Source organism: Schistocerca americana, chromosome 3 (assembly GCF_021461395.2).
Source record: "Schistocerca americana isolate TAMUIC-IGC-003095 chromosome 3, iqSchAmer2.1, whole genome shotgun sequence".
NCBI lineage: Eukaryota > Metazoa > Arthropoda > Insecta > Orthoptera > Acrididae > Schistocerca > Schistocerca americana.
This window is the reverse complement of record NC_060121.1, coordinates 840,104,134-840,126,870: the sequence shown is the minus strand read 5'-3', so window position 1 is coordinate 840,126,870 and position 22,737 is coordinate 840,104,134. Positions and strand designations below refer to the sequence as shown.

General features: G+C 38.1%; 1 protein-coding gene across 3 annotated transcripts in view; it reads right to left on the bottom strand.

The window, feature by feature from the left end:
- Nucleotides 1-1,865: 1,865 nt before the first annotated feature.
- Nucleotides 1,866-22,737, bottom strand: part of LOC124605477 (nuclear pore complex protein Nup98-Nup96) — a 135,603-nt gene continuing 114,731 nt past the window's right edge. For all 3 annotated transcript variants that reach the window (XM_047137194.1, XM_047137196.1, XM_047137195.1), the window contains 3 exons: nucleotides 18,920-19,150; nucleotides 13,571-13,824; nucleotides 1,866-4,955 (listed from right to left, as the gene is read on the bottom strand). In XM_047137194.1, coding sequence (XP_046993150.1) covers nucleotides 4,941-4,955; nucleotides 13,571-13,824; nucleotides 18,920-19,150 — 500 coding nt within the window. In that variant the 3' untranslated portion in view covers nucleotides 1,866-4,940. The remainder of the gene's footprint in view (nucleotides 4,956-13,570; nucleotides 13,825-18,919; nucleotides 19,151-22,737) is intronic.

Sequence of the window (22,737 nt, the reverse complement as noted above, 5' to 3'; positions counted from 1 at the left end):
TGGTTAGCAGGCAGAGAGATGGAGGTCAACATCCTGGAATGTGGCACATTGGAATGAGGACCACCAGAAGAAGCAGATGGGAAAGAAGGTGTTGGGGAATTAGGCTAGGGTATCTCGGACCTGGGTCTAGGTCATGAAAATAGCCACCAATGAACCAGAAAATAGCCACCAATGAACCAGACAAGGTTTTTGAGATTTTGGGTGGCTAAGGTGGTTTCCTGTAGTTGGCCTATAAACAGGGTGCTATGCAGGTGCCCATGACTATACTATGCCACAGATTTGCTGGTACACATTGTCCTCAAAGGAGTAGTAGTTTGGTACAAGGATGTAGGTAGTTGCTACTCACCATATAATGCAGATGTTGAGTTGCCAACAGGCACAACAAGAAGACTGCTGGAGAAATTAATTTTAGCCAAAAGGATTCTTCTGAAATACACACACACACACACACACACACACACACACACACACACACACACACAGAGAGAGAGAGAGAGAGAGAGAGAGAGAGAGAGAGAAGAGTGTTTCAATATTCACTCCATGTCTGTTTACAAACATTTAGTTCACTCACATTAATTGCTTTGACAAGTACAGCAAGAGTCAACTTGGGTGTGGGCCTGAGGATGAGACCTTTGCATAGGACTGAAGCTTTTGGTGAACAAACTCACCAGAGCTGGTGACATATTCCTATCCTGTTACTATCTCGTGTGTTTGCTGCCTCTCCTCCCAGCTATCAGCAGCCAACCTTTGTTTGCCCTCCCTCTCTTGCTCCCTGCCTCCTTTCTCCCCTCACCCATTCCACCCGAAACAGCCCCTCACTCCAGCTGAGGTGCAGGTCCAGCACAATGTAATTTGTGTGTGTGTGTGTGTGTGTGTGTGTGTGTGTGTGTGTGTGTGTGTGTGTTCGTACCTAGTATTTCTGAAAACTAAATTTGGTTCCTCAGCTAAAAAACGAGAGAAACTCATAAAACTCAATATGCCTATTTCACAGATAATTTAAATTTTGCTAAGCATTGGTACTCTATTACCAGCTTAAATAAGCAACACTGCACAACGCCTGTAACGTCTGTGCATAATCATAAAATTAACTGAAAGTTTCACTAAACAGCAGTGGTTGTAACAGTAAAACCTAAACTGTTTTGTTATCACAAAAAAAAAATCACTTTTACATTGTTATGCTTGCTGGTTAGTTTCATCAGACTTCTACACCTACTCAGTTGTAATAAAACCAGCTACATTACAATCACAGAAGCACTGAATTAACCATGCTTCTCTATTTTATAGTCTGCCTCCATAGTACACCAGTAGCATTATCACCTACCACGTAAGGCGGCCCGGGTTCGATTCCCGGCAGGGGACCGGGTGTTGCGTGTCCATCATCATTTTCATCATCATTGGCACACAAATTGCCGAAGTGGCATCGACTAAAAAGAAAAAGGATTTTCAATACAGCGGCCAAATCCCAAAGGGGATATCCCGGCCAATAAATCCCATACGATCATATCATTTTTATTTTCTATCTGCCATCCAGAGCTAGTCTGAATCATTAATAAAAATTTGTCTTTATAATAACCTACAAAGAACAATATAAGAAAGTTTACAATGAATGTGCAACAATAGACAATTTTTGGATAACCATCGCTTGGAGGAGATGGTTAACACAAATGTAGCACAATTTAGATCGGAGCTACTTTTTTGTACATTGACAGTGCTGGGGCCATAGTTCAAATCAAGCACTGAATTATTCTCCTTCTTCACTAGTGAAAGAGAGTGTAATTTCTTAATACTTTGAATAAGACAGGAAAAGAAATCAATATTTGCAGTCTCACAACACTTAAAGCACACAAATTAATTTAATTCAGGGCTGGAATAACACAAGGTCTTTATCTACTTGTGTATGTATACAAACAGCTGTACACCATATCTATAATTTTTATCATGTAAATAACCATAAACACATTAAAAAATTTTACCACATCATCCTGTTACTCTACTTATTAATTTTCAAATCATCAATTTGTCTCTGCAGTCGACAGATAAATGTTTTAATACTCACATTCAGCATGTATTCACACGACATTCTTTTCACTGCTTCTGGGCTATCAACTGAGCAGCACAGACACACTAATTTAAAAGTTACACTAAAATTTAGAAGACAAGCAAAATACATGAAAACTTGTAATTGTAAAGTTACTTCAGAAGAAGGGGAAATGGTTGTATGCTTTATAAAACAGTACAGTAAACAATGAGCCAAACAGGTATTTCAACCAGACCATTTTACTGCAACTAATCAATACGTAAAATGAGTAGTAAACTTCCTGTTTCTTAATAGCAACACCACCTTGATGCCCAATTTTTTAAAAATATTTACATACATTATGAGTTATTAAAGGTCTGTTACTGCAATTCACTTAACTTCTTCCAAGTTAGGTAATTTAATTTTTACTTTACACAACCAATGAAACAGGTCATTACGCATCACTTACTTAACTTACTTTTATCTCAATTCTAAACTACACAATGATACAATAAAGCTCAAGTTACACCGACACAACAACTTATAAAATATTATCCGCAACGCTGAAATATGAACTACTAAGTAATGGCTAACTCAAAACCAGGTGTGTTGAGTTATTCTTCACTGCATGCTCATAAACAAAAATTTAGTTTCACTCACATTAATTGCTGTATATGGGTGGGAGAACATTCACCAAATAAGAAAATACCAAATGATATGTACAAAAAAAATTGATAATTTTTCGTTAACTTATGTACAATGTAATTATGCTTATTAATAGAATTCTTGCATTTTTTTTCAGCAACTGTTTAAGTTCATTACAGAAACAGTACAGGGGTCTAAATAACATTTTCTGGAAAAGCTAAAGGTAATATTATTACTTAATAACTGTCCTTCTATGCATAAGAGTTGAAGCACACACACAACACAGAAAAAAAATAAATTACAAAATAACTTTGAATTCAATAGCATCAACATGCACATGCTGCACCAAGCAACTGGTAAAATCCTCATATATCACAAAATCCACTGATACAATGGTTCTTATTAAATTAAAATTGTAAATAACCCATAAAACATAACAAAAGAAACATTTTAGCTAAAGGTCGGTCAGAGTCTCCCTCTCCCTCTCCTTCTCCCTTTTACACACACACACACACACACACACACACACACACACACACACACACACACAAAATGAAGAATCAAATATCTGTGAAGATCATCGATTTAAAAAGGTGAAACTGAGCACCTGCAAAGAAGAATGAAGATATCTATCACTTTAGAGATAAGATGTGAGCAAACAAAGCTGTTGCAAACAGATGCCACATGTGATTGTCACACCTAAAACAAATCCTTAGAAGTACAGATACAGCACCAAATACGGCGGGAAAACAGCATTCCTCTGCACATCAGATTTAAATAATAAAAATAATAATAATAATAATAATAAAATGCTATACACACTGTGTTGATGAAAAGAAGCTGGGTCCAGGAGAATCAATTGTCAGAATGCTAAATTAAGTTTCTCGTCATCCATAAATGACCAGTTAACAAAAGAGCAACAACATTAATAATAATAACAATAATAATAATAATACTAAAGTATACGCATATACAAAGATTTGACATCCGAAGTAAGAATATTACTCAAATTGTACACTTGCAAGACCCACAGGTCACTTTAGCAGAATTTTCATATTGCTGCGGCTTCTGGAAAGCATGAAAATGAAATGCAAACATGTCACAAATTATGTGGCGTGAATAAGTTTTTTAAATTGTCACACTGTCACATCTGGTACTGAAAAAAAAAAAAAACTATCTAAAAATGAACATAATACCAGAATGGTGAACACACTCAGTCGCTCAGAATAAAATCAGCAAACTCATGCCAGGAACAAAACTTAGCTAATGATTTACAATTAATGAAAGAGGAATGAAACAACAATGTGCATTCTAACTCAGCTGTATTATGTTGCACAAGACATATTTAAAACTACAGTAAAACAGAAAAACATGGAATTCTCTCATTTACCTATATGAAGTGATCTATTAACTAAAATGTTCTTCAAAAAAGATTTATTTAACAGTAATAATGAGTTATTTGAACAGATATTATAAACAAACTTGAATAACAACAATGTACAGCTTAAATACACTTATCTTAGGAACATACTCAGAAACAACCATTATAATTTCTATCTGTATCAAGTCAGTCCTAAATAATGATTCACACAGTAATAATAAAAGTTTTGTCCGTAAAATGGTCAGTGCCTGTATGCTTCATTTTCACCATGTGTTAAACAATTGTTTTCAATACAATGATAACAGATAAGCCATTTATGGGCAGCAAATTATCTGACCTTGTACTATAGCAGAAATAGGAAAGCTGTAATACACATTAAATTTCTTTAAAAAATAAATAATTCTTCAAATGACAATGATGCATACATTACTGACAAACTATATATGTTCTAATCAACTATTGATAATACAATTCAACAGCAGGTAAACTGCACAAATTAATAGAACTTCAGTTACACATTAACAGTGCAGGCTGCAAGAACTCAAGCACAAGGCATTGTAAAATAGTCTGATGACCCTTACTGCCAGTGCTTCAGAATAACACAGGGATGACACAGTTGCTAGAAACAACTGATTCAAAAACCAAAATCAGAAAGTCACAATAAAAGTCTGAATTTCTTAAGCACTTTCACATGATGCTAGATATGTCTCTTATGGATGGATACATTTCTTAGGAAATTTTTAAAGCAATATCGATTTAATGCTGGAGGAAAGGTAACCAACAGCATGAGATCCTGCTACATACATTTATTTTCCATGCTGTAAGACATCAGAAGTTGCTTGCTGAATACTTCTTGTTAGTTGAAACTCCAAGTTGCAACTGACACTTTAATTCTGCTCAGAAATGATCAACCTGAAAGGACAAATTTTATGTGCCGCATTAGAAAGCTATGTGAAAGGCATCACCACATAAAATATTTCTTATATGACTTCTCTTAATATACAAATAAAGGAAACTAGGAGAAGGAAAGTACGTAATTAATCAGTCACACTGAATGCTAATCCTTAGAAACAATCTGACATGTCTAATACAACATTACTATACACACAACATACAAGAAACTCGGTCCTTTGGTGCCAGTCGGTGAAATAGAAGTTATAACATCACATTACAGATCGAAAATAATTCCTCTTACACTAAAAGATCATGTTTTGAAATGTGACAACAGAATTATGAATTGCAAGCTGACAGCACAAAGATCAACTTGCAAGCAACATAATAAAATTAAAAGTATACATTTGCACGAGAAAAAGTAAATGAAAAATAATCCATGACAAAAATGTTCACACAACGAAGATCTCTGAGATTTCACAAGAGTAAATTCAGTAAAATCATTTAGCGCCTCTCACATCCTGTGGCTCAATATTCTGCAGACAAGACACTTGCACGTAACACTGAAATAACTGCCACTGTCGTACTTTCCCACAAGCTTTCTCAGCTATCGTGTATCTTGGTGGTGCAGCAATCAATGATATTACTTTCCTTTGCTGTTATGGTTACGGAAGTTTTTTTAAAAAGTTCTGGAACTTTTGAAACAGGGTTCAACTGGTAGGTGAGAAATTTGATATTACACTCACATTCTTCTGCTCTGGCACTTTCAGAATTGCTTGTATTCACTATCAAAGATAAATAAATTTACTGGGTAGATAGGTCTTGAAAATGTAACCCGGAAAGACAACTCCAAACCCTTCACTTAAAATTGTTTGTAAACACATCCTTTAAATCACAAGATTCATTAAAAATGTCACAATTTGAACTCAACAACTACAACCCTGGTACCAACGGATTCTAGGGGTGTGAAGATTGCTTCTGCCCAAGTCAATTCAGCTAGGTTTATCATGCCTAAATCCATTAGATACTGCTTGATTGTATCTTAAACGACCCGGTCATTCTCAGGTGGTTCAGTATACACTCTCCACTGACAGACAAGCAACAGATTCAAAAATCCGGTGATGGTTGCAGCAACTGAAACTTTTGGGCACGCAATGTCATGAATAATTGTCTTAGATGGCTCTTGGTCACCAGCACAGATAATAGTTACAGTATTTGTCTATTGACTGAATCTAAAATTTTCGGTACAAGGCCTGCACTGACGTGGAGATTTAACTGCTATCAAATTTTAACTGACTTGTGTCGTGTGTGTGTACTTGAGTCACTTCAATGTAGGCCCACTCCACGTCAAAACAGAAAGTAGACTGTGGCAACTAAGTGGCATATTTTACTTATTGTGGTATACAGGTATATGTAGGTTTACACGGTCTAATTTTACATAAAAAAATACCTCCCTTGTGTTCACAATAGTTTTCCAATATTTATGTTTAAAATTGCGTTTTCAAGGGCATGTCTCAATAAATGCATGTACTACATTTCAGAACAATGAATATACTTACACATCTAATGATTCTATGATGATGGAATGTGGCGTGCACTCACTGAACAGATACAGTTAAAATATTTGTATTTTGCAAATTTAAGATTTTATTGTCATTAGTTTCATTTATTTAATGTACAAAGATAGAAAGATGGAGGTCAACGTCCAGTACGGTGGCATGTTGGGCTGAGGAGGACCATATGAAGCAGATGGGAGAGAAGATGTTGAGGAATGAGGCTAGGGTGTCTTGGCTCTGTGTCCAGATCATGAAGATATAATTAACCAAGTAATCAGACACAGAATTTGGGTTTTTTGGAGTTTATGAAGGTTTCTTCAAAACAAAAAATTCTAGTAAACATTGGCTCCAAAAAACATACTTTAAGAGCTATGAGCACTCATTCAACAAAAGAGGTGTTTCACAGTTTTGAAAACAAACTGCTCATAGCTCTTAAGACATCCATTTTATACCCCCTGTTAACTACACTTTTTACCTTCAAATTATCATTCCTGTTACATCACTGAATATAGACCATTCCTCCTGGGACATCCTATACACCTTATTTACTCGATTATAAGACCAGGTTTCATCCCAAATTTCTCATTCAAAAAGTATAGAGTCATCTTACACTCGCACATTGAAATACTTTAACATTTTTACTTTGTTTAATAGGCTGAGACACAGATCGTATTACTTTTACAGGTGAAATTTGGGCTATTGAGGTCACATACAGATTTATTTTGTAGAATTATGAAGGATAGGTAGAGCAAATGTGCTTTAAGAGGTTCGAGATTTCCTTATACACTGAAGCACTCGATACAGTATTGAACTTGCTCGAACAATCACGTGACATTTGACTCGTCGCATTAGTACAAGGGATACACGAGAAGAACTACGAATCAGCCACCACAATAATCTACTGCTCTGCTTGAAATTTGACATTCAACATTCAAAGGCGAAAATGTTGTCTTTCAAAAAACATTTTTTGACTCTGAGCATAAGTCAAGATTTTGTCTGGTTATGAGACACTGTAGTAATTTACCAAGTCAGTTGCAAATAAGAAATTTAGTTGCTGTTCATGTATTAGAATACCATGTAAGTAGAGATTTCCATTTTCAAAATCTGACTTTCGGGCATTAACAAAACATTATCTTGACTAAAGTCAACCAAATGCAAAAGAGTTCAGAAACAATTTCCCTCAAAATGCCATGCTGTCAACAAGAATTTTAAGAAATGTCTCTGCTATGAGAGAACGATACTGTAGTTTTAAAAAGTTGGTAACACATTTTTATGTTTTTCTGTTTTATGACTTAATTTTTATTTTCTCTGTTCAACACTGTTTTTTACTGTTATTTATGTTTTTAATTGATATCAACACAGTTAAGAACTGTTTTGCAACCCTCGAAAAAGATTCCAGAGGTCAACAGGCCTTCCAACATCTAAAATTACAGCAAAGCCAGTATAGCTGATGAACAATGTGGAAAAGTTTGCATTTTCCAATGAGGAACCAATTATACAGAGAGAAAAATTAACTCTTCTAAACCAGGTGGTATGATGTTTACTCATACAGCCTATGGCGAAACCCTGCCTGCATACATCATTTATAAATGCAAACGTCTATGGGATACTGGACACAAGGACAGCTTCCAGGAACCAGATATAACAGGTCGAAGTCTGGATGGTTCAGTCAAGTCTTATTCGAAGATTGGTTCCAAACTGTTGAAATACTTCACACAACCCTGACAGCAACACCACCATGTTGAATAATGCTTTTCGTGCAGCCACACGACGTCATGTTACAATTCAAACTGTGCGCAATTGGCAGCATGATGTGCAACTTCACTCCCGACGTCCATGGCGAGGTCCATCTTTGCAACGACACCATGCAGTGCTGTACAGATGGGCCCAACAACATGCCAAATGGATCGCTCAGGATTGGCATCACGTTCTCTTCACCGATGAGTGTCGCATATGCCTTCAACCAGACAATTGTCGGAGACATGTTTGGAGGCAACCCGGTCAGGCTAAACGCCTTAGACACACTGACCAGCCAGGTTCTCTGCTATTTAGGGGTGGCATTATGTGGGGGCCAACATTCGCCGCTGATGGTCAACGAAGGCGCCGTAATGGCTGTACGATACATGAATGCCATCCTCCGACCAACAGTGCAACTATATCGGCAGTATATTGGTGAGGCATTAGTCTTCATGGATGACAATTCATGCCCCCATCGTGCACATCTTGTGGACGACTTCCTTCACAATAACGACATCGCTTGACTAGAGTGGCCAGCATGTTCTCCCGACATGAAGCCTATCGAACATACCTGGGATAGATTCAAAAGGGCTGTTTATGGATGACGTGACCCACCAACCACTCTGAGGGATCTACGACGAGTCGCTGCTGAGGAGTGGGACAATCTGGACCAGCAGTGCCTTGATGAACTTGCGAATAGTATGCCATGATGAATACAGGCATGCATCTATGCAAGAGGGCATTCTACTGGGTGTTAGTGGTACTGGTCTATACAGCAATCTGGACCACCACCTCTGAAGGTCTCAAAAAATGGTTCAGATGGCTCTGAGCACTATGGGACTTAACATCTGAGGTCATCAGTCCCCTAGAACTTAGAACTACTTAAACCTAACTAACCTAAGGACATCACACACACATCCATGCCCGAGGCAGGATTCAAACCTGCGACCGTAGCAGTCGCGCCTGAAGGTCTCGCTTTATGGGGGTACAATATGCAATGTGTGGTTTTCATGAGCAATAAAAAGGGCGGAAATGATGTTTATGTTGATCTCTATTCCAATTTTCTGTACAGGTTCTGTAACTCTCGGAACCGAGGTGATGCAAAACTTTCTTTGATGTGTGTATGTCTACACATTAAGGAGTACACACATTCAAAATGCAGCTGTCATCTTTGCAGTGGAGCTGAAATGCAGTGTCCTATCTTTCAAAGAGATGATATCTTAGAAAATTACTCAGCTATAGTCAGTACTTTCATGGGTGGTCATGTGAACACTACTACTGTATAATTTTTCAAAGACAGAAACAAATTTGAAACTGCCCTATTTTTTCATACAGAATGAAGCAATTAATGAATTTCATAAATTCTCCTTGGCCTTTTATAGCTCTTCCTTTTGTAGTGCAATAAGTAGGTAGCTTACCTACATAACAGTTTTAAACCTTCAGGTCACTACTCTCTTTTCCCTTATCATCAAGCAACGTAACTTAACAGTGTTTTGGGGGAATTTGTCTGTCATGTTGGCAGCTGTTGCTTGGTGGGCTCACAGCAATAATATGAATCATCCACTCCTCAAAAATATGTTGTTGCTTTTGTCGACATCTTCTCCAATCCAAAGACTGGTTTCACACAGCTCTCCACATCTGTCTACACCTTGTATGCCTCTTCATCTCTATGTAAATACTACAAACTGCATCCATTAGAACTGGCTTACTGCAGTCAATACCCCCTAACACACACACACACACACACACACACACACACACACACACACACACACACACACACACACAGCCTCCCCAATACCTAATTTACTATCCGTTGATGCCTCACAACATGTCCTATCAACCAATTTCTTATTTCAGTCTAGTTGTGAAATAAATTAATGTCCTCCCTCATAATTAGTTATCCAATCTAATCACTTAATATTCAGCATTCTTCAGTAGCACCATATTTCAAATCCTTTCTATTTTTCTCTTGCATTTTCAGTAAACATCCTAGTTTCACTACTGTTAAGGCTACACTCCAGACAAATGCTTTCAAAAACAAATGCTTCTGAACATTTAAAATTTATACCTGTCACCCAAACATTTTTCTTTTTCAGGGAAGGTTTTCTTGCTATTTCAAGTCTGGATTTTATACACTCCTTACTTCTGCTAATGTCAGTTATTTTGCTGCTCAAATAGCAAAACTTTACTATTTCCAGTGTCTCATTTCCTGAATTAACTCCCTCAGTATCACAAAACTGAATTCAACTGCAGTCTATTACCCTTCTCTTAATTCTGATGATATTCCAGCAGTATGCAGAATTGACTCCACACAAGAAGATGCAACCTGAATGTAGACAGTGTACTAAGATATGCCTATTGTTCCTCTGATGCCTTCGCTCTTTGATCTTTCAAAGCTACCTATTTATCTTTTCTTATATTTCTTTCACGTATTTCAGTCAATTGTTACCTAATGCTCTCTTTGAAACTCTCAACAACTTCTGGTCGTTTGAACTTATCCAGATCCAATTTCCAAAATTTGCTGACTTTCTGCTACTTCTCAGACTTTGTCCTGCAGTTCATAACTAGTAAATTATGATCAGAGCGCATATTTGCCCACTGAAATATTTTTCACTTCAAAATCTCTATCTGTGTGGAACCTTCCAGTGTCTCCATGTCTCTTTCACGATATCTAAACTAAGTGTGATAGCAAGCATCAACTTGTGTTCTGGACAAACTTCTACTTGTTAGTTTTCCTTCTTATTCTTTTCTCCTAGTCCGTGTTCTACTACTTTTCCTTCTCCTCTTGTCCCTACTATCAAATTCCATTTCCTACTAAATTTCTGTCTGAAAATATTGAATAATTTCTTTTACGTCATTACATATTTGTCCAATTCCTTCTTCATCCGTAGAGTTAGCAGGCATATATATGAGTACTATTGTGGTAGGTAGTGACACACATATACACTACTCAAATGTAGTTGACTGAATGACAAAGCCAATGACAAATTTTGGCAATTTATTTTGGTTGTTGCTGGGGAAGCTGCTGCTCAAGTCAAATAATCATAAGGGAATCATCTGTTCTTATTGTTTTGTTTGTCTGTTCCTGTCCATCAGTACATTTTTCTTCTCCCACATAATGGGAAACATATTTCAGGGTTTAAATTGCTTCTCATTTCTGTTGATGAGGTACAATGAAGGCAATTTTACTGCAGTTTGATGTGACAAACTTTGCACTTCCTACTAAGAATATTTATATCAAAGCACCTACACATACACATACCTAAGCCGAAGCATCAGTACTCTTAGCATGTATACTCACAATATGATCAGTAGTTGTCTTCTTCCATGCAGAGGAGACAGATGTCATCAATGTGAGAGCAGAATAAAACAACGTAAAATTGTATCTGAACTATGCCATTCTCTCAAAATTTGGCAAGAATTTGAAATTAAATACATTGAATCCTACAGTAGAATTTCCTCTCAATTTATGTAATAAAGTCAGTGAGTAGGTTCACCTATTAAAATGACAATAGTGGACAGATAATAAGGTAAATTACAGGAGTACGATATACAGTGTGTCCCTCCTACGAGTCGTCATACACATTTTCTCTGGTGTTTTGGCAAATATTTCCAATTTCATTTTGACAGTGTGTAACTGGAGCCTGCCCAAACAAATACTGCTCGGTTATGTCTTTCAAGCAACGTGCAGTGTCAATAGAAAGCATCTGTTTACCCATTACAAACAAAATGGTTTTGAAAGTGGAATTTTACACACCCTTTTGATAGAGCAGTCCCTAGTGTAATAAGTGTGGTATTAATACGTATTAACAGGGGCAGTAAAACATTAAGAATAACCAGTGCTCCAGCAGCAACAGTACCATCCTGGCCTGCATTGATTGTTACTACCATGCAGCACTGTTCAGTTGCTACTGGAACACTGGTTATTCTAATTTTACTGTCACTCTTAATACATATCGATAAAAGAAATATCACACTCAACTTATTTGGGACTGCTCTATCACACTGTTACGTAAAATTCCACTTTAAAAAATCATTTTATTTGTAACTGGAAACAAATCGTCACTTTCCGTTGACTCCGGCCATGGCATGAGTGACACGATAAGCAGTATTTGTATGGGCTAGCTCCAGCCATACACTGCAAAAATGATATTTGAAGTACCTGCTGAAACAAGAGAGAAAATGCAGCTGACATCTCCTATGAGGAACCAGGTCTCTTCAAAGAAAGATTACAATAAGTGGCAATATCAACAATGACTGTTTACAGACTTGCCAAGGTATTCATTTCAAGGATAAAATAAATTGATTAAAATTACTTTCAAGAATTGTAGATATGCTATGAAGGAATTATGGATTTTAAAAGAAATAAAAATGAAAGTACGGGGAATAACAGTATCACAGCAACACTGGAAAGTAAAAGATATTGGCATAGTGAGATTTAGCCCATCAAAGAAATGTCTTCACATCTGAAGAAATGCAGTTGGTGAGTGGTTTCCAAAGTTTAATTTCCCTTATTTGTCACATTGTCAAACTTGGAGCTTATACTAACTTCTCGAGCCAAATCTAAGTTTCAATCCAGTATAAAAAATAAAATGTTTCTACAAAAAGGCTCTTTCACATTTAATCTTCCTCTTCTGTATAAGTTATAGCGATACTGACTTTCCGCAGTCAGTAATTTGCATTATAGTCTTATGGTATGACAACAGAACCAAATACTTCCATGTTTGATGGATCAACACAAAACATTAAGCTTCAGTGACACTAGTGTACAGAATTCTAATGACTAAACAATGGAAAATCCTGGATGGAATAACAGCAATAGAAAGAGGAAAGATCGCTACTCATCACAAACTGGGGGCATCAAGTCAAAGACAGACAAACAGAAAAAGAATACTATAATGTGTGTACAGACAACATTTTTTGGGCTTGTCTGTGATTCAGCACCTCCTCTATGTGGTGAGGAGCAATCTATCCTTTACATAGTGTTGTTGAATTTTAATGGCTCATATCTGAACTTTGCAATAATTTATGAACAATAACCAGTGCAGATTCATCTATTAGAAATGTAATGAGTTTAACAAATTTTTTAATTAACAGTCGTCAGTAAGATATATGACATGAAAAGAAGCAAAATTTGAAGTTCTGTAAAATTTTACAATCCTCGTATTGTAAAGTAAACAATATGTAATTAATATGTACACAGAAACAATAAATTAATTCATTCTGATGTCACAAAAATAACTATAAACAAGCAACACTACATTTATATGATACAATGATACACAATCATGAGAAGTAAAAAAAACACGAACACTTCCTAGAATCAATATTTATACATACCTTGAACACCCAAGACCCAGTTTGTGGACGATATTCGACAAATCTAGCGCCCATGCGAGAGCAAACACGCCTTAGTTTCTCTTCGAACCCAAGAGCAACAAGAGTGTCTGGATCACGTATTAGCTCATGGCTGGACTTGTCTTGAGGCCACACACGATCCAAAGTCACTTGAGCACGCCGGTTCAGTCCCTCACCAAAAGGCGGCTTGACATTATCATCAGGGTAAAGCAGTACTTCCTTATGGCGAAAATGTACTGAAATATTCAGTAAAGGCAATCATCACATAAAGCGAACTCAAAAATATATTTTGAACATCTCTTTCAATCTCGCACAAAACTAAATCTGGAGATTCATTTGATTCACAGAAATGACGCTCACAGAATACTCCAACGTTAATGAATTTTCTGTTAAATGTGGTATTCATTAGTCTAGAACAACGTATTTAATCCAAGAGAATGCATTCCCTTCATTATTTCTTACTTCTTAAGCCAATGAGTGAAGAAGCCATTTTTAGAAATTACTGCCTCATGCTTTCAAATAATGAAAATTAGGTATACAGTAAAGTGCCCAATGCAACTGTTTCCTTTCATTCTGTACAAATTCCTGGAATATGTTCAAACACTGCACTACATTAACAGTATTTTTTTCCTAATTGTATTTAAATTCTGGTCATCAAAAGGTCATCCTCAGAAAGCATTTCCTGAACTAAATATGTGTGTTTCGTTCAGCCAAAAGGCTGCAAACATTTTTGCAGCAGAATTATTTCGCTATTAGATAACTAGCAACCAAAGCTTTAGCTTTGGTGTCATTACAGAAACAACACATTTCTTGGACTCATATTACACAATTATTACAACCTTTACCTGGAAATACAGTGGCCAAAATAAATGCTGCATACTGAGGAAATTTTAATATTGAATGCTGTTCTGATTCAGAAATATACAGTGGCGGTCAAAATAATAGAGCCACCTGGCAAAGGTTTGGAATAAAGTGCACATTTATTACTTGACATGTTTGAACTATGATGGAAACCATTACAACCGAGTCACATTGTACTATAGTCAGTTATATCGATAACACAACACAAAATAATCAGTAATAATCGATAATATTCAAAAGAATACCAGACCACAGGGTCAAAAAAATAGAGCCAATTGAAACAAATATATTGTACTTGATCTCAGTCTTATGAAACGTACAGGAACAGTCTTTTTTGCATAGGACTGCATTAGTACTTCGTGGGGTAACCCTTATTTTTGAGGATTGCCCTGCACCTCTTACCCATAGAGTCTACTAAACGCCTGCATTCGTCACTACTGATCGCATACCAGGCTCTCTGGATTTCTTCCCACAGTTTTTCTGACGATGTAGCTTTTGAGCGGTCAATTCTCTTGTCTAAGATCTCCCATAAGTTCTCAATGGGTGATGCGTCAGGGGACTGAGGTGGCCACTCTAATACTTCGATATTGTGCTCTTGAACAAACTGCCTTATGATCCTTGCAGTATGCTTTGGATCGTTATCGTGCTGAAATTTCCATTTCAGCGGCATTTCCTCTTCAGCATAAGGCAGCATCACATTTGCCAAGATGTCTTTGTACATTTCTGCGTTCATTATGCCGTTGATACGGTGTATTGGACCAATGCCGTACCACGAAAAACATCCCCATACCATAACACTTCCGCCACCGTATTTCACAGTTTTTAAAGTGTACTTGGGATTAAATTCCTGGTTTGGTGGGCGGCGCACATAGACTTTTCCGTCTGAGGCAAACCTATTAAACTTGGATTCATCGGACCAAAGGATGTTCCTCCACCAAGTATTAGGTTTTTGTTCATTTCTCCGGGCAAAGGCTAACCTTTTCCGAACATTAGCTTGTGAAACATGTGGCTTCTTTCTTGCAATGCGCCCATTCAATTTTGCAGATCTCAGTCGTCTTTGAATCGTTGAGGTTAATGGTTGAACATCATGTTCGTCGCTAAACAAAATGGCTTTCAGTCGTGGTGTTGACAAAAATGGGTCTTTCTTCACTTCCCTAGTGATGAGTCTGTCTACGCGAGGAGTAGTTACACGAGGTCGCCCCCTGTTCTCCACCTGCGGCTTTGTTTGTTTTGACCGTCTCATGGCGTTCTGGACTCGTTTTCGCGAAACGTGCAAGACATTGGCTATTTTATTCATGGACATCCCACTTTTGAACATCCGGAACATTACTATACGCTCATCTTCACTGGTATGCTTTGCTCTGCCCATCTAGACGAATGTAAACAAAACCACACGTCAATTTACATACAAAACAACTGCATAAAAATCAATTTAAAGGCACATGTGTAAAGCGGCTCTATTATTTTGACCCATAAGATTCTTACCTTTATGCCTCTTTTCACACGTCTAGCTCAAACGCTTCCTTTCGGACGACTAAAGATAACAGCAACGTCTTCCCTGATGTTGTCTACAAGGGACTGACAACACGGCACTCGTGGCGATTTCGCGAACTAATAGATATCCTAGTTCTTAATCTCGTCAATAGAGGTGGCTCTATTATTTCGACCGCCACTGTATCAATACATTAGTTTGTTTGTAATGTAATTCTATCAGAAACAGTCCTTTTCTCTACCACGAGGGTGCAGTACATGCAATCTACGGCAACTGTTTCACCTGTAAAGACTGTAGTGCTAATGCCGTGTGTCATTACAATGGTTGTGTTGCTTTAGAATGGTTCAGATAACAACAATGTATGATCAGAAACTATTTATAGACGCTCTAATGGTGAAGGGAATGAGACTAGTGGACAATGCAGTGAATGTTGCCGTGAATCAAAGTGATGTCTCCACCATCTGGAACAAGTTTCTAGTGACACGATTGGCTGAAGATCATCACAGAAATGGCTGTGGACGAAAATGGAATAGGTTTTAAGGACCGATATGTGCATTTAACAGCAAGCAGAAACCCTCTACACGGCAGCAGTGCAAACAGCCACAGAAGTGCAGATGTTAACACAAATGATATGAAACAGACTCCACTCGCAGCTCTTCCTGTATATCAAGACTGGAAGGTGAGGAGGAGGAGGAGGAGGAGGAGGAGGAGGAGGAGGAGGAGGGGGGGGGGGTGCCTTTCTGTCACATGTGCATGAAACCACTTGCAGTGGACTAGGCAGCAGTGTGATAAAGTACTCTTTTCTGATGAGATCTGCATCACTCTCAACCCTGACAATACTGATATTCATGTGTGGTGGGGCAACAAGAGCTACTTTTACAACCTAACTGTATTGTAGACCGCCACACATATCAAGACGGTTCAGCCATGTTTTGGAGTGTAAAGAACTAGGATCACATCCTTGTGTGCATTGTGGCTCCATTTGGTGGGTGTATTGGATTGCAATTCAAGCTGATGGATGGCAATGTGTGCCACCACCGTCACAATCTTGCAAATACTTTACTGATAAAGCACAGAATCAGGTGGAAGGAATGGCCTCCACACACTCCACATCTTAACTGCACTGAGAATGCATAGGCCATGCTAAAACCAGTGGTTTGCGATCATCCTTTCCCATGAGGGACCATTAGTCAACAAAATTTTACTTTTTTCTATAACTGGCATGAAAAAAGATGATCTTTATGTTTTTGGGTGCACTGATAATGAAAATGCAAGATTAGCTCTTGTTTTGAAGTTATGCCCCAAGTTTGTTACACTTGAACAAAGGTATCCCATACTAACTTTTTAACATCTGTCAAGATGGTGTTGGAATGCTCATTTTTGTACAGTTTGCTTATCTGGAGACCCATGAAAATTCCCTCTTTTATTCTAGCCTCGCTGACATATGGAAATTTCTTGCACAGACAAATGCTTTTCCAGTTTTGTCCATGGCCTTAATTTTTTTCACTAGGCCCAATTTTACATGAAGGGCAAGGAGAATTATGTTACTGGATTTGACAAGTGTTTCATGCATAATATTGAGGGATTCTGGTTCAAGAGACTGCATCTTAGACAAATCTTTCTCTTTATAATGAAGTGTTTTGGCATGGCTGTCCCAGAGATGCGGGATGCAACAGAATTTGGTGTAGCCATGTTGTAGTCCACATAATACGCCTATTACGTTCAGACCCTCAGAAATCTATCATTCAAACACATCACAGTTCAATAGCAATGCCAATTGTTTCATCTTATCATTTCTTTCTTTCATGTAATGTGCATACGCAATCGGAATCAATGGTAACACATTGCCATTATGCAGTAGTACACACTTGAGACTTACAATGGAGGAGTCGATGAATGATCTCCACTAATCACTTTTTTAATCAATGCCCATAGCTGCCTTTAGTCCCTGTACATCACTATAAAATACTAAGTTCTTTTCTCATTCACATGGTTTGATGGTTCTCCCCAGAGCATGGGTTAAAAAGCCCATGGAAGATCTTTTACAATTCAAACACGAATAAAACTTGTCCTTGTCCCCAATTTCACAGCCAAAGTACAGTCTGTATGCCTTCCTAATACATGGCGTGACTGGCCTCCATTGCGATTTCCATGTAGCCTGTCTGCAAACGAAGTGAAAGTTGTCAGCACTATTTAAGCATTTGTGACGCAAATTGAACCACAGGAATTGCAGTGCTCACACGCACTAACTACACTTCAGTAAAATGTTCACCCAGCACACAAACAGAACACAGCTTGTACAGATTGAATCTATGCTTAAATGAAACATGTTCTGTTCCTCTCTTCCCCTTCCCCTTCTCCTTCTCTTCTTGCTAGGAGCCCAGCCTAAAAATAGTACCAAAAAGACACAGCTGTTGTTGCGTGAAACTTCATCACTCTGTCTGCCATTATTGGGATTTTCAAACCTATGTGGGAAGGGTTTGACAATGAATGCTAATAAAATATAAATACAATTAAATGCCCACCCTTTACTGTGGAAGCTGCCATTTTCATTACCAGTGTCGTCAATATAATAAACAAACACACACTTCATACCAGTTACATTTTCACTGTTGGCCACTGTTATGAGGGCCAACAGATTCATAAACAATGCATCATGCAAGCTGACAATGAGAGGGAACTGTAGTATTTGCAATGGAATCTTTTGTACGGTTTTTTGGTGTCCATCAAGTGGGAAAGTGTTTATCTTCTTTACTTTTGTTTTCTTATGACTGTACCTGGCTGAACAAAATCAGTTCTGTTTCCTGTTACATTCAGTATTGATAATGAAGCAATATGCAACATTTATTTTTACCAATGGAAATAAAAGGCCATTCCAAACTTTTCCAGCAGCAGGTCACTTAAAAGAAGAGTTTCTTAATGCTGAAGCAAACACAGCCTCATGAAGAATAAGTCAACTTTTCCAATGAAATACTTACCTATTTCATCTAAATTGAGACCCGCAACATCCATCTGATCTGGGAAGAAGACGTTCCCATAACCTTCTCGCCCAACAGTAAAGTTATCAACAATACAGCTACCATCAGACTCAACACAACTTGCCAGTTCATCTAGTGAGGGAATTGTATAATATCCAGCACGTGTCAAGACAATTCTTGCAGGGTGCTGTTCCACAGGACCACCTGTTTCTGCATCATTATTCCTCTCTCCTGTAACAAGTTTGTGAAGTATTAAATCAAACAGAAAGAACCACTCCCCTATAAATCATATGAGGTAGGCAACCATTCCCTTGAAACTCATACAAGAACAAGCAACCATTCCCCAGCAGACAAACTCTCCTAGGTTGTACCACAATTTCTCTTTAACAAATGTCCAAGTTCGTGCAAAAACCATGCCACATTATTACAAAGACCTGAGCAAAGACAGCGAAGGGAGATCAGAAGTTGCACTGTTCCACATTTATGCTGATTGCTGTAAATACAGTTTTTCAAAGCAGATATTATTATGATTTACACATTCTGAATTAATCTACAGTTATTTGATGGAGCTTATAGTCTAATGAAGTCCCATATTTTGGAAACAATTTCAAATATTTGTCACTATATCATTCCTACATTACATTAGGTATTCCTTGGTAGATGAAGTGGCTTTATGCCATTCAACTGTTCAAACAATGTAGAAGGGTGACTATATGAACATCGTAAGTATTATTTTACACATTAAAAATTTTAATAGTCTTCATCAGAATAAAATGTAATACTACACAATAACTAGTTTCAGTTGACTAACAACAGTTTTCAGATCTGCTGTAGCAAATTTAAAAACTATCCTTCAGTTAATGTGAAAATCACCTGACAAAATTTAAATATACATTTTGATAAAAGTATTAAATCACAAAATGAATTAAAAACCTACCATGTTTACACTTTAATTGGTATCTAAGGGCAGTGTTAACCACAACAACATCATTACAAAGTTTAACTCATTAATATCCAAAGGCTAGACAAAGTATGAACCCTAGGAGAATAACTGTTGTGTGTGCTGGCCCGCAACACAGTTTGCCAGTTACAATTCACACAAGACAAGCAAGGACAAACAGTTGTAATCTTGAGAAACAAACAGAAAAAAGAATTAACGTTACAATGACACTTGTAAAGTTATGGAGACACATACATACATGTATATTAAATTGGTATTCCCAATATAAATATAAAATTCACAAAAACTGTGTCAAGACAGAAACTAATTATCAGATGATAGCTAGTTAAAACAAAGATTAAACCAAGAAACGTAGTTTCGGTCTTTTGAATAAATAAAAACTGAAAAGTACAGTGCTGCACTCTAATATTAACATTGACAGCTATGAAAAGGATAGGCTGCTACTCAATATAAAGATGACACTAGTTACAGACAGGCACAATGGAAAGACTGTTACACACTAAGATTTCAGCCAAAGCCTTTTTCAGAAGGCAAAGGAAAAAAAAGCACACACATTCACACAAGCAGACACACCTCACACCACTCCAGTTGGACTGTAACTGTTGTGTTGTATGAAAGCAGCAATCCCACTTCTGATTGTGGGACAGTGAAGGGGGGGGGGGGGGGGGGGGGTGGGGGGTGGGGGGGGGAAGAAGATCACACAGCATGCAGGGACCTGAAGACAATGGGACAAGGCTGCCAGGGGCAGTGTCAGGACACTGTGTGTGTGTGTGTGTGTGTGTGTGTGTGTGTGTGTGTGTGTGTGGTTTTTTTTTTTTTCTTTTTTTTTGGGGGGGGGGGGGGGGGGGGGGGAGAGGAGGATGTGGATAAGGAGAGGATCAGAGAGGAGAAGACTCCGGTGGGTGCACTGGCAGAGAGCAAGCACAATGAGGGCAAGGGGACATAAATTGAGAGCAGGTTATAGGACAGAGGGGGGGCGAAAACTGTTGGGTGGAGGGTGTGGGGCAGTAGGTTATCATATGATGATGATGGGAATAATTTTTGGAGCCAAGCCCCACACATCCCCAAAAACCAGCTTTAAAGAAGTGCCCCCTTTGTCACCCAATACCTGTCTGGACTGGAACAACTAAATTACATAATTCATCAGGGCCTTGATAATCTATCATAATGCCCCGAAATGAGGGACATCCCACCCAAGATCCTTCGCACCCTTTCTAAAGTGGTGTTCTGTCACCCACTTAACCTTCACAACATCCTAGCCCATCCCTGTGGAAGACCCACTTGCCCAATCTCCCCCCCCCCCCCCCCCCCACACATAGCACTTGCTATCCCAGTCCTGTCACAGACTTATCCCACCCCAGAGGCCAGGCCATCTGCACAAGCATATGTCATATACCAGCTCTGCTCCTTTCACTGCACAGCTTTTTAATTGGTATGACTACCAACCAGTTGCCCACCAGGATGAACGGCTGCCGCCGCACTGTGGCCAAGTGCAGAGTGGACCACCCTGTGGCACAACATCCAGCTGAACATAACACGTTTGATTTTAGTGGCTGTTTCACAACTTGAGCCGTCTGGATCCTACCCTCCATCAGCTGCTTTTCTGAAAACACTTTTCTGAAGTAATAAGCACGCCAAATGCTGTTTTATTCGTGGAATGAGTGTGCTCCCGAAGTAGTATTTCAATTAGAATTATTATTTAATGCCTTAGATTATCTACTTTATTAGTGCAAATTTAGTGTTCCAATACCAATTAATGTTTGTGTCTCTTGCTTTGTTTACGTGTCTTAATTGTGCCTGTCTGCAGCTTAATGTGTCTTCTTTATAGTAAGTAGCAATCTAGCTTTTCCTACATAGAGCTTCCATTGTTTAATTTTATCTTAAAAACAAGGTTGATGAAGTGTAAATCTGGAAGATAATTTACAATAATCTTTTAAATATAACATATTTGGAGCTCAAAATTTTAAAACTACCAACCAACGTACCCATAACCCCTCTCTCTCTCTCTCTTTTTTAAGCAGTCAGGAATAGAGAAGTTTTTTCAAGTATAACCAGTTTCGGAACAACAACTCCTTCCTAAGACATATCCTTGTGACTAAAGTAACTAATCAGTTCAAGAGCTAAGCAGTCTCCACCTGGCAGCACATGAAGGAAGGAAATTGATTTACTCAATGCTAAACAAAAAACCATGATTGGCAAGGCAATCACAGTCTCCTTACAACAGGAAAATGTAACTTATGTACAGCATTTAACTATCTATACATAGATTGGAGGGCAGTGTGGAGGGTAAAAATCGTAGAGGGAGACCAAGAGATGAATACACTAAGCAGATTCAAAAGGATGTAGGTTGCAGTAAGTACTGGAAGATGAAGAAGCTTGCACAGGATAGAGTAGCATGGAGAGCTGCAGCAAATCACTCTCAGGACGGAAGACCGATGACAACAACAACAACATAGATGTAGATACAGAGAAAGTGGTCATGGACGTGCGTGCGTGTGTGTGTGTGTGTGTGTGTGTGTGTGTGTGTGTGTGTGTGTGTGTGTGTGCGGGCGTAAGTTGTGCTCGTGGGAAGGAGTGCGTTTTTCTACTTCAAAAGGACGCCTTTTGTCTGAAAGCTTTATTCTACAGCAGTATTTTCATTGTGCCTGCCTGTGACTCAATGTCTCCTCTATATGGTGGGTAGCAATCTATCCTTTTCATAATACTGTTCTTTATACACACAATGTATGTGTCTCAAAGCATGTGAATTAATAACATTTGTTGGAACTGTAAACTATAGCAAAAAGGATTTTAAGATGATGTACCTTTCACCTAAATTAAACATTTAGTTCATGCCAGTAGGTATACCTGGGCCGCT